The sequence below is a fragment of the Lissotriton helveticus genome, chromosome 2_1 (assembly GCF_964261635.1).
Source record: "Lissotriton helveticus chromosome 2_1, aLisHel1.1, whole genome shotgun sequence".
Lineage (NCBI taxonomy): Eukaryota > Metazoa > Chordata > Amphibia > Caudata > Salamandridae > Lissotriton > Lissotriton helveticus.
The window spans coordinates 69,353,965-69,367,621 of NC_136059.1; the positions used below are offsets into that span (position 1 = coordinate 69,353,965).

General features: G+C 42.4%; 1 protein-coding gene across 2 annotated transcripts in view; it reads right to left on the reverse strand.

Moving 5' to 3' along the window:
* ALMS1 (ALMS1 centrosome and basal body associated protein) overlaps positions 1–13,292 on the reverse strand; it is a 222,885-nt gene extending 209,593 nt beyond the window's left edge. Inside the window, exon 1 of one of the 2 annotated variants that reach the window (XM_078674479.1) lies at positions 13,150–13,292. In XM_078674479.1, the coding sequence (XP_078530605.1) occupies positions 13,150–13,215 (66 nt within the window). In that variant the 5' untranslated portion in view covers positions 13,216–13,292. The remainder of the gene's footprint in view (positions 1–13,149) is intronic. The other variant, XM_078674480.1, reaches the window with a different exon arrangement.
* Positions 13,293–13,657: the final 365 nt, after the last annotated feature.

Below are 13,657 nucleotides of genomic sequence, written 5' to 3' on the forward strand. Positions count from 1 at the left end.
AAGGATGGTTATGCTGTTAGATGAGTGTTGTTGCTGAATAGCAATACATATAAAATGTGTTTTTTCAGTGGAAGAATGTGTGTTTGGGGGTATGAGGAGATGATGAGAGTTGGGGTAGTATTGTATCAAATTTGTAATAGATGTTAGTGGTAGGTATTTATATATTTATGTATATTCATATATGTAATGTATGGGATTTCTATAGCATGAAGCTAGGCAAAAGGCTGTGGAGTGCTGTACATGAATGAATGAATGAATGTCCAACTCATAAAGTGCAAACAAATGTCCAAAGGCGTCAAGACGCTGAAGCAGTTCCACTACCAGGCAGGAGCATAAGCCCTCAGTAAAAATCAGTTACAAGGAAAAAAAGCCAGGTCGTCGAGGTCTCCCGAAAAGGAAGATGTGACTCAAGACTAGAAATCGATACAGGGAGAGTATTTCAAACGTAGAAGCTGCTACAGCAAAGGCTCCTTCACCCCATCTTACCCTCTTGTATCTGGGAACAACGAACAGCAGATTTATATTGGCGAAACGCACTTGTCTGGTGGGGACGTAGCGTTGGAAGAGGTGTCTGATTCCCTCGGGCCTGAGTTATGAAGCGCCTTATGAACAATACATAGGGCCTTAAACAGGATTTGTTTCTCCGCTGGAAGCCAATGTAGTTTCTGAATGTCAGCCAAAACTGAGTGAGATTTCGGAACGTACAAGAAAAGTCTTGCTGCTGCATTATGAACAAGTCGCAGCTTGTTGACAGAGGCCCTATTTATATCCAAATAGAGGGCATTACAATAATCCATCTTGGATAAAACCAATACCACAGCTGAATGCTTCCGTGCGGGAAAAGAAAGAAACAGAAATATCTTCCTACGGGTCCTTGTAACCCAGAAGCAAGAATCTGGAGATTAAAGGACAACTTGTTGTCAGCGATGACAACAAGATTCCTTGCAGAGGCGACAGTACAAATACATGATCCAAACGTTTCTGGCCACATAGAATGTTAGCTACCAAAAACCAAAACCTTAGATTTGTCCCCATTCAGTTGAAGATAGTTTTTATCATCCAAGATGCCACGCCTTCATGCAGTTGGTAAAATTGCCCGCTGAGGCCTCTATATCCTCTGTGATGAACACAACTAATTGAGTATGATCTGCATAGGATATTGCCTTCAACCCAAATGATCTAACCAGCTTTGCCAGTGGGAAGATATATATATTGAATAATGTGGGGCTCAAGGAGGAGCCCTGTGGGACTCTACAAAGAGTGAAAGTGGGGTCTGAGTAGAATTGGTCCATCTTTACTTTCTGTGACCTATCTGTTAAAAAAGAAGACAGAAGCGCCAATGCAGAATCTGTCACCTCGAATTCCTGAAGGCTGTCAATCAGCCTTATTGACTAGATGGTATTAAATGCCGCTGATAGGTCCAACAAAATCAACAATGCGGTCTGCCCGTAATCAACCAAGATGCGAATGTTGTTGACTGCAATTATTAATGCAGTTTCAGACCCATGGCAACTTCCGAATCCATACCGGGAAGGATAAAGCAAATGCTGTTCCAAATATGTAGTCAGATGGGCATTAAGGTGTTTCTCCAGAATTGTAGAAGTAACAGGAACCAGGGAAATGGGGCAATAGTATTTAAATTCTGCTGAGTCAAGAATTCTTTTCTTTAATAAGCGCTTGATGACTGCTGATTTCCAGCTAAGTGGGTAGCGTCCGGAGGAAATGGGCAGGTTAAGAGTTGCTGTAAGATGCCGAATAATAATATCACTACCCAACATCATTAGCTTTGGGGAGCAAGGTTCCAGAGGGGAGCCTGATTTGATCCCCTCTAGAAGCTGGTCAGTCTGTTCGTATGAAAGAGGGAGGAAAGCGAACAGACAGTCATCCTGATCCTTAATATTGGGAGGACTAAGGGATGAGAGATTAATACTTTGGTCAAAATTGAAGAGCTCAGAGTTACAACTGTCCAAGGAGGAGTAAAGCTCATCAACTTTGGAGTGAAAATATTTAGCCATACCACAAAAGTCCTGTGCCAAAGCAGGCGGGGTAGATATTGAAATAATCAAATTAAATAAATCACTAAAGGACTTGAGCAATGATGTCATCTGAATGTAAAAAGATGATTTCTCTAAGTTAATGGCTAATTTATATACTGCCAGCCTGGTCTTATGTTTTATTCTTTCCGATGGGTGATAATGTTTGTGCCAGATACGTTCTTTAGCGGCAACCGGATTGCTTGAGAATTTTAAGCTTTTCTGTGTACCAGGGCACCATAGGCTTTTTTCTGCCTATATGAATTTCTTTAATATGAGCAAGAAAATCAATGGCTGCCCCAAGCCAATTAGAGTACTCTGTGGCCGCCAAATCAGGATCATTATATTCAGTCCATCGTCTTTCATTAAGCACCAAAGGAAAAGTTTCCTTATTTATATATTTAAAGTTTCCTTTAAGCACCTTATTTTTCTCCTTACTGGCACCTTCTTTAGTTACATGGTCAACGACAAGCATAGAGTCAGTGAGTAAGAGGAAAGGAACCTGGGTTGTAGATGGTTAATGCATTGTGGTGTAGCATTCTATAAATAGGAGGGCTTTCACTCTTATGTAAATTGAAGCACCTCTCAGGCAGCCCTGATGGACACGGGATGTGTACCAGATCGTGGGTGCAAGGAGGGAAAAGGCACGCTGTCTTGTTTTTCTTTTTTACACTTCTTAATTTGAAGTTAAATTGTGTCATAGCTGTGCACAGATTCACCAGAGATGGAGAACCTGTCCGCAAGATATGCGCCTGTGCTCGTCTTTACAGCATTGCAAATAATGCAACTGCTTTTAAAGATGGCATGAGATGGCAAGCAGAGCCAATGGAGTTCCAATAGGATGGGGTAATGTGATCATATTTCTTCAGGCCCTGGATGAGACTAGCTGCACCATGTAGGATGCCCCTAGGGTGTCAGTGTGGAGTCTAAGGGGCCATGAAGTAGGGCATTATCACTGACCAGATGCAAGAGTACGAGGGATTGAACAGCACTCCTGAAGTCTCTTTCCCGAAGAAAGAATGTAACTTTTTTAAAAAGAGAGAGCTGGGACCAAGCTGGCTTGTTTTTTTTTTTTACAATGTGTTCCTTAAGGTAAGGTTGGGGTCAGGTTGAATCCAAATCACTTGGGCTGCGTAGAAAGTTGGTGTTTGAAGCCATCAAGATTGATGTCATTGAACCAAGTTTATACTGCATTTTGTACATTGTTCTTGGCAAAGAACAGGAATTCTGTCTTGTATGTGGAAGGTGGTATTTTATAAGTTATGATAGGGAGTAGTGAGTGGAGATATGTTAGGATAGGCAAGATCTATGTGGGGCGAGATTGGGTGTCTAGGAAAGAGGTTAGCATGCTGTGTTAGGAGTAGGACTGACGCAAGGGAGCAGGAAGAGATAGCAGGGGATGGGAGTAGAATGGTGATTATTTATTTGGGAGGATGGACAGAGGATGTGATAGGTGGCATTTAGGTGTTAGATGTTGAAAAGTGGTTTAGGTGTGTGAGAAGAGAGTGAGGTAGATCACAGGGATAACAGTAGTTAGACGGAGCAGCAGGGTGAGAGGACAGACAATGTTGATGTGATGTTGAGCATAGGTGTAAACATACTGACATAAAGTGGATATGCAGAACATCATTATTAGTGCACATCTGTTTTAAAAATTGGAAGAGATATTGTGATGTGTTGTAAAGGTCTGTAGAGGATATGAAAGTGGAGCAGTAAGTGGGGATTACAGCAGGAATATGACATTTTTCTTAGTTTGTAGGTGGAGTAGGGATATCTTCTTACCTGTTGCGAGTGAGTTTCTGAGCAGATGCCTGGCCCTACCCAAGCAGACATCACCATTTTTCGGACACCCTTTACCTGAATACCTAGGCAAGATGCCCTAAACCCTATGATTAAATAATCCTGGTGATCAGATGGCCTAGGCCAATGGGATCCCTAACCCTAGCTCTAAATCAAAGTAAATTAATTTGACTTCTAGAGAACACCCTGGTACATGCACATTGCTTCTTAATATAATGAATCCACTGACAGTACATTCTCCCAGCATCCAAAAGGCATGCTAAGGACACAAAATTTCTAGTTTATCATTGCTATTTTGTAGCAAGAGCCTGGTCCAACACACATTTTTTCAGGTGAGGTAAAATGGTATGAACCAGTCAGCCCCAAAAGCTCTTGTTTCATATTCCAAAGGAACTAATCAACTACGAAGACAATTGATTCTAAGACACATTTGTAAGCCCTTATCCCAAATTGTAGGAGATGCTAATCTCAATGCTGCAAATGTACTACTTTAGACAGATACATTTTAACATATTTTAGTAATTCAAAAGCTAAACGGTGCAAAGGAAATTAATCATATATATAAAGAGATAATAATGTGTGACCACAAGCCACAGACATTCATTTTATCTTAAATCCTGATTGTATTCACAAAGGAAAAGGTGCAGCAGCACAATGTTGGGGGCTAAGTGATCTGTGCTACAGCAGGATGTAAACGAGTGAATACATGTAAATCGTTTACATCACAGCAGGAATACCATGAATAGTTTAGCTGTTAGTTACTGAGCCACATGTCTCTGAACTCCAGTTTCAATAAACAATTGGTTGGACAGTATCCTAATTATGTACAATCAAAACGTAAAAAATATAGACAGTCTCATTATTATGTCTGTTCTTCATTAGGATAAGCGGGTGAGCTGAGGTAATTACACGCATTTTTAAAAAATAATATCAACTAAATTCTTCTGCCAGAGGCAATTCTCAAATGTCTGCAGTGGAGTAAAACCTTGGATTGGCAGGTATTGACAGTTGTCTTTGTGCATTCAAGTTATAGGCAAACAATACTCAGTAAGGTGAGAGTGTGGCAGGGCTTGGTAGAAGCTGTCATGGACAGCAAACTTAATAAACCCAAAGAAGCTAAGAAAAAGCAGGGTAACCAGCCATGTCTGAATAATGGCAGGCACAGATTTCAGACGGCTAGTTGTTAGAGATTAAAATGAATAAATAAAATAAAAAAAATTATTCATGTAGGATACAAGAGAAATAAATGTTTAGATGCCATTGGTCCCTTTATCTACACTGCCCACCCCACTTCGTTATCCTCCAGCTCACATTCATTGCATTTTAATTTTAGTTTATTAATGCTCGATTAGTTAAAATCATAACATCTCAGCACAAACAACAATTATAAAACATGATTAAAACAATATTTAAAAGGAAGAAGGTATCAAGTAATGGCCTCCTTTTGGGGCAGCAAACTCCCATTCCTGATGATCTGGTATGACATATGCTTCACCTCACTCCAGAAGGTCCAACATGACAAATATACTTTGCCTCATACCAAAACATTAGTCAAAGTCACCGGACCACATACTACTCTAAAGTGCTTAGTGTTAAAAAGTGCCTCCTAGTCCATTATTCCTGTGGGGGCAAAATAGGGTCCAGCAGCCATGGCCTCTCTCAGCTCCTACTCCACAGGCAGACGGTTCCAACCGTGGCCAAACTGTATCCTGGAAATTGTCCTTAAGTTCTATTGACATTCAATTTGACCCCCAAAAGTCCAAAGAGCTCTGTGTCAGTAAGGTGTGGCACAATAAGTCAAGGTGCTCCGTGCGTAAAAGTGTGTAAAACCGTCATAGTCATTTTAGATTAACAGTTGCTGCTTTCTCAAACTTTAAAAAGCGTCCAGATAGCTGGCAAGATTCTCCTTTTGAGCAGGTTAGGACCGCTGCCCAACATGTCCTCACATTGAGAGGTTGAAAGATTGGCCAGAACCAGTGGCACCTCAGGGGTTTTAGCACTTTGTATATGCAGATCGCGTGCATTAAAGACTCTTCTGTTTGGCAACACCATCAACATTGCACATCACCATCAACATTGCACATCACCTTCACTTTCCCTGCACCATACCAATAACGCCTTAGTGGGATAAGGCCAAGGAGCATTCTCATGAGTATATACTTTGCATGGTTTGGTAGGAGAAGACCCAAATATTCAAGGGGAGTGTAAAGGTTCATGGCCCAGCTGCCGTGAAATTTAGATCTTATATCCCTATGGTCCTGATCCCGTAAGATTATCTTTGCTGACTTAATTGATAGTTTCACTGTTATTTTCTGTGGGAAGGTGTTATTTATCAGATCTTACGCACACAGCGCCTTGATGGAGGTTATCAGGAACTGGCCCCATGCAGAGCCAGGGTCATGAAATTTCTCCCAGAGAAGCTGTTTCGTTGAGCCAATTGGGGCCATTTTGAATTTCTGACAGTATGAAACAAATTTTGCCCGCAAAGCCAGATCTTGCTTTGGTAATCTGAATTCCAGTCTTATTTGGGAGTGACTAGTGCAGCCTGGGAGTGCAAATAGATGGCGATGGCAGATACATTAATGTTTATCCAGCAACTCATAGAATTGATACTTAACTACCACTGCACCATATGGTATTGTGGGCATCAACTTAGTTGCCACCTCAGTTAATAATATGTTTGTGTTTTGGCATGCAAGGCTTCTCTTGAATTGGGCTAGCCAGCAGGTCAGGTGTTTTGCCATCATTTCCAGGAAGCCTAGCTGGGCTTTTCTGCCCCCTCTTTCATCGAGCGTAACACCAAGATATTTGAAGCATGTTACTCTTTCTAGTCTTGTCCCTCCAATGAGCCATGCGCCCCAGACCACTGCTGTCTAATTTAGGTCTATGATAATGTTCTTTACTGCACAATATTGATATTGAGGGGCGTCTGTACTATACTCACTTCCCTCACCTCCATTGAGCCATACACCGTATTCAATATGCCCACGATTTGTGTCCCCCTTTGATGCCCCGTAGTGGTCTCTGACAATTGGCTATCATGTTCAATGGTCTATCCGCCACACTTGTTATGCCTGTTTTTCCAACCAGCTGTCGTGCTGTAAAGTTGCTTTATGTGGTCAGACCATAGCTTTGTAGAGATAATACAGACCTTAGGGTTTCGGGCTTGAGTGAGCTTGTTAATTAGCACCCAGTATTTCTTTGAATCCTTTGTCTTGAGTGCAGGGTGGAGTATGGCCCAGGTCAGTTCATCGGCGTTCTGTTTATCCAGCCAAAGCTGTTTACTGTAAGCTTGCCTCTGTTTTTTCACTCTTTCTTTCATATCCTTTAAATAGGTGTTTTTATACCAGAGGCGGCGGAGAGCCTTATTTAACTCCATTCTTAGACTTTTGTTTTAAGGCCCTCAAAATGCCCCTACCTATTTTGCTCCATCTCTGATCGTCTTTTGGGGCATTCTGCTAAGTTGTCTTAGAATAATACAATCCGCACTGCACAGCCTATTACTTCATTTTCCTTCTTACTTCCAAGATACTTTACTAGTGGAGCTAAACTTTGTTTTATTTTGTTTATTTGGGATTGCTCCATCTGCCAGTTTATTCTTTGTAGTAGGGCCCAGTCTTCTTAAAGGCCAATCATCTTTTTTGCCTGCTCCTTTTCCAGAGGCATAGTGATCTTATATAGAATTGCCACATGGCCACTTGAGGTTTTCGGATTATCTGGATAACGTCTATGTTGTGAAAATGTTCTACTGAAGACCATAGATAGTCCAGGGTTGCTACACTAAAAGGAGGAATATTAGTGCATGCCGCCGGTCTATCTGATGCTACTCTACCATTGATACATTGCATCCCTATAACTCTAGCTCATTTGCCAGATATACATCAAATGTTTCCTGTCGCCAGTAACACTCTTTGTAGGCATCTTCCCTGTGTGTCTTAGTCTCTTGTCTGAGTACACTCTCTCTCAAGGATCCTACTTTCTCTCCGCTCCCTCCACTCTTTCTCTTGTCCGTATAAACTCTCTGTTTCTTCTAAGTTATCCTATATACACTCACAAACCTCAACCCATCATTTTTACCATATATAAACTCAAAATAAAAATCTGGGGTTACCATCCATTTTGGATAAAATTGCTCCTCTCACTAAAGTCACAATTAAAGCCTGAGCCGCTCCACGGTTTACTGAACAACCAATCGTCGTAAATCATATAAAGATGTGCACCATGCTAAGGATGCCTGGCCTTCACCCTGGGGGTGCCCAGGAGTGGACGCCTCACAGGGAAAGCCAGGACGGGTTCCACAGCGGTATTCGTACAAGCGCCTTGAGACCCTTGCGGGTGAGTAGTGCGCTATACAAGTATCAATTTACACCATAAGTATATGGAAAACATAAGACAAACAAGAAAATAATTTCTCCTTAGCCGTATTGAGAGGGCAGCAAATTCAAACAAAGAGCTATATCAAATTCTGAAGGAATTCTCTACCCCGCCTGTTCAGTCACAATCTTCTATCCCTCAGGACTGGGTAGACTCTCTTTAAAAATTCTTCGATAATAAGATCATGGCTATCCATAATTCTTTCCCTGCACAAGATTTTAATAACGACATGGGAAATCGTTCTCTAACTATTCTTGATCCCCCTCAATTTACTCAATGTGGCTCGGATGAAATGATTAAAGCATTTGGAAAAGTAAAATCTGATTCTCCTATAGACCCTTTGCCACCGAGAATTTTTCCTATTGTAGCTCCATCTCTCTTGGACAGTCTCACGGATTTATTCAACAAATCACTGTTGAAATCAGAACTTCCCAATATATGGAAAACTGCCAGAGTTAGGCCTATACTAAAAAAATCAACTGCAGACCCAAAACTTTTTTCCAACTATCGTCCTATATCTTTGCTCCCTCATTTTGGTAAGATGCTTGAGTCACTGGTTAACAAACAGCTTGTGTTCTATCTCGAGAGCTGTGGATTGCTTGGCCCATCTCAATCTGGCTTAAGGGCAGCCCACAGTACCGAAATAGCTTTGCTGGAGGTATCTGATAATATCAGGCTTGCACTAGACAGGGGACAGTCATCTATCCTCGTGCTGCTAGATTTATCTGCAGCGTTTGACACCATCTCCCATAGCATTCTTGAACATCGGCTTTGGGAGATTGGTGTCAGAGGTAAGGCTTTATAGTGGCTCAAAAATTATCAAACAGTTAGAAATACGAGAGTACAGGTAGGAAAGACCAGCTCCTGTAGTAGACCAGTCAGGATGGGAGTACCACAGGGCTCTATCTTGGGTCCCACACTCTTCAACCTTTAAGTGACCCCTCTGGCCAAAGTGATTAGGTCATATGGTTTTGATGTCGTATCATACGCTGACGACACTCAGATCCTGGTCACTCTTGGTCCAGACCCATCAGAAACCAAGTCCCGGTTTAAAGATTGCATGTCTCAAATTGATAAGTGGATGTGCATGAACCACTTACAGCTGAATGGAGGAAAATCTGAGATAATACTCTATGGCAGGGCTCATGAGCATTGGTCTCCTAGTTGGTGGCCTTCTAGCCTTGGCCCTTGTCCTATTCCAACTCAATCAGTGTGTAATCTGGGCTTTCAAATGGATAATAAGCTTTCAAGGAAAGACCATGTTAATAAGACAGTTGGCTTCTGCTTTGGTGTTATGCGTAGCCTGCCCAAGGTTTTTAAGTGGATTCTGACTGAGGCAAGAAAACCCCTAGTCCAGGGGCTTATTATCAGTCGTATAGACTATGGGAATGCCCTGCTAGCTTCTACCAATGACTGGCTGGTACTTAATCTCCCACCAAGATCTCCTTCTGCACCTAGTTTGAAGCTTTTACACTGGCTGCCTGTAAGAAAACGTATTTTTTGACAAACAAGGGAAACCCAGCGGGTAGCTAAGAACCATGGGTATGACTAAGTTATAGAAACAAAGGTTCAAAGCTTCTTTAGATTTTAACAATACAATATAGCACACAATGGACTACTATATGATAACTTGTTCCTGCCCAGCCGGGCCAGGAAGTTTATTTTCTCAAACAATGTCGATTTAGACACAATATTTTCAAACAATTAGTATGACACAAGCCTGTGCCGTACTTAGAAGAGGAGAAAATAGAGGAAAGGTGAAAGGGGTGTCTTCAGGCAAGGAAAAAGAGCAAAACAGGGCACTTTATAGTTGAAAAGAAATAATAACAGTGTCGCCTGGAGTGAAACAAACATTCTTAAATTATGAATTTCTACATGTATGTACACTCATAGGTGTCGACGTTTCGATCCCTTCGCTCAATTAATTAATTGGGATCATCATCAGGACTTAGTAAATAGGGTTGCCTGAAAATAACAAAGCCTCTATAATAAGAAGAGGTTTTTTTGGGTGAGGCGTCAACCTTGCTAGGGGCGCCTGGGGGCAGTGGCATCCAGGATTTCAATGACTTGTCCTGGTGGAGGGTTTTAATTGTTACCCATCGTGATTTCAAGCCTTTGTGGGCTCGTTTCGAAACTTGTTAGTTTCCGAGGGCGAGATGACTCAGTAATAGAGGATGCCGGTTTGGGCTTGCTTATATTCGGTCCTGGAGCGTGCCATTAGGGGCTCGGTGGCCTCAATAGATGTGCACATCAAAAACGAACAATGTCGTCAATACGATTAAGAATGACCTCGCACTTGGTCCGGGTGTCCAGTATCACTGCCGGGAGTGATACTGGACACCCGGACCAAGTGCGAGGGTCATTCTTAATCGTATTGACGACATTGTTCGTTTTTGATGTGCACATCTATTGAGGCCACCGAGCCCCTAATGGCACGCTCCAGGACCGAATATAAGCAAGCCCAAACCGGCATCCTCTATTACTGAGTCATCTCGCCCTCGGAAACTAACAAGTTTCGAAACGAGCCCACAAAGGCTTGAAATCACGATGGGTAACAATTAAAACCCTCCACCAGGACAAGTCATTGAAATCCTGGATGCCACTGCCCCTAGGCGCCCCTAGCAAGGTTGACGCCTCACCCAAAAAAACCTCTTCTTATTATAGAGGCTTTGTTATTTTCAGGCAACCCTATTTACTAAGTCCTGATGATGATCCCAATTAATTAATTGAGCGAAGGGATCGAACCGTCGACACCTATGAGTGTACATACATGTAGAAATTCATAATTTAAGAATGTTTGTTTCACTCCAGGCGACACTGTTATTATTTCTTTTCAACTATAAAGTGCCCTGTTTTGCTCTTTTTCCTTGCCTGAAGACACCCCTTTCACCTTTCCTCTATTTTCTCCTCTTCTAAGTACGGCACAGGCTTGTGTCATACTAATTGTTTGAAAATATTGTGTCTAAATCGACATTGTTTGAGAAAATAAACTTCCTGGCCCGGCTGGGCAGGAACAAGTTATCATATAGTAGTCCATTGTGTGCTATATTGTATTGTTAAAATCTAAAGAAGCTTTGAACCTTTGTTTCTGTAAGAAAACGTATACACTTTAAGATTCTTTGCTTGACGCATAAAAATATGTATGTAAAAGCTCCTGATTTTTGGGCCAAAAAGTTAAGCTGGTATCAACCAGGTAGAACCTTGAGATCCTGCAACCAAGCACTTCTCTCATCGCCCAGAATTCGTACCACTATGTGTGGAGGGAAATCTTTTTCATTCCTTGCTCCGTCCTTTTGGAACAAATTGCCCTTACCTCTTCGCACCACTAGTGATCACACCTGTTTTCGTAAGAACTTAAAGACATGGCTGTTTGACATCTAATGCACCATATCAAGTCCTTCTCTGAGTCATCCACCAGCGCCATGAGACTTTCGAGTGATATGCGCGCTTAATAAATACTCTATGATTTGATTTGATTTTCCACCAATTTAACAGAAAAAAATGGCTAATCAAAACCATGCAAAAAATACAACTGTGTGTGTTTTTACTTGATCGTCACTTTTAGGTACATTTAGCTTGATACATGAGAAAAAAACTATTTTTTCAACAGCTTTTGTGTATTACATTGATATAGTGCTTCGTGCTACCAGGTAGACAACTTCGCAGTGCAAGAAGTGGGCAATTGACACCTTCACATCCATTTATTTATAGAAATACAAATAGAAAATTACACAGACAGTCTAAGAAATGTGAGTTTCTGGTAGATATGAAAGGCAAGTAGTGTTCCGGTATTCCTCTGCAATACTTATACATATTTGGATTTCAAGCACTGCTAATTTTAAGGGGAAAGACACGGGTCGGCATGTCCTTGACACTGGAATGCACACCTCTACTTACATTAAAGCAATACAGTGATGCACTTGATTTGGGGTCTGCATGTAAGAAATGGAAAGGGCGATCACTAATTTCTTTTTGTGGAATTGTGTGGTGTCCGGTATTTTGCACTATATATTGTGTGGGGGGGGGGGGGGGCAGTGACCCGAGTTGTGTTCTAACTGGTATGTTTCATTGTGAAATCAGTGTCTGTGCTGTTTACTGCTTAGAGATAAACAGAGAACTCTAGGGTAGTGTGTTCCGTATTCTGACAATTTGAAAGGGGCATATAACATGTGAATTCAGCAGACATTAGATAAATACTTCTAGTAGAGCGTTGTGTGTGTGTACTATGGATAACTGAAGTAAAGATCATCCTCAGACACCTGACAACGTAAATCCATTGCTTAAGGGTGTATATTTAAATACAACATATTGGCGTTTAATAGAGTGAAAGACGGTCAAAGGCTGTGGCCAATAGCCCATAGCAGACACCTTCTGTCCACTGGTGTCTACGTGATCATCTTGCAGTTTGCAATAGAGAGCACGAAGCACTTTGACAAAGCAGCACATAGGATCAGTAAGCATCAATCCACCCCACCCTCCCAACACCACCATGCTAAGGCTGAGAGGCTGAAAGCACCAGGGGCAGGAGATGCTCTAATCCGGCAATACTCACAGGGGTTACACCACACTCACAGACCATCCCTTGTGGAATATGTAACGCAGTAACTTGGGAATGTAAGGCGTAGGAAAAGCACACAGCTGGCTAACCTATAACCCCAAAGGCATAACATATGCAGATCAAACCTGAACAGTTCATAAGCCCTTTAACTTTGCATTTTAGGAACTTTGTTTCATCCTGTATAAATACTGAACTGCAGGCACGGGTAAATGTACTAAAAGAATTGCTCAGATCGGCCATATGCCACTCAACATAAACTGTGTGTGAATTCCAACCCTGCCAATGTCCTCCCAGGGGCTGTGCTTTGCACACCTCCTACTTGTGCACAGTGTTGTCTTGGGGTTCCCTGGAGCAGCCCCTGATGCCCAACGCCCTAATGCTCACCGATGCTAGAAGGCTCCCTGCCCGCTCTTCTTGGGGCCCCCCTGTTGCCCCTTCTTCGGGCTCCATCCTGCCCCTCGCCTGTTGTCCTCACTCTGCCTCCTGCTCTGCATGTACACAGTGACAAGTAACGCGCATGCGCACTCCGGTTTACGACACCGTTGAAGTCCAGGAAGCAGGTCGATGGGGCTGTTGCGCATGCTCAGTACGCGTAGAGACGGCTCCAGGGGTGGTTGCTATGGACGCGCGGCACGGGCCAAGCACAGATTAAGCGAGGAGCGGGAGGAGAGAGCGGGAAGAGGGCGTGGCCGTGTGCTGGCAAAGCTATGTGATCACAACTAGTATGAAACTAAAGACGGACACGAGAACTGGACCCACGAAACCGACAAAGGACGAGAAACACAGGAAATGAGAGTCTGAGCATGCCTTTGACTAGACGTGAAGGGTGCGGCCATCTATGTCCGGAGACAGATAGCCTTTACCTCACCGACTGAATCAATAAATCAGAAAA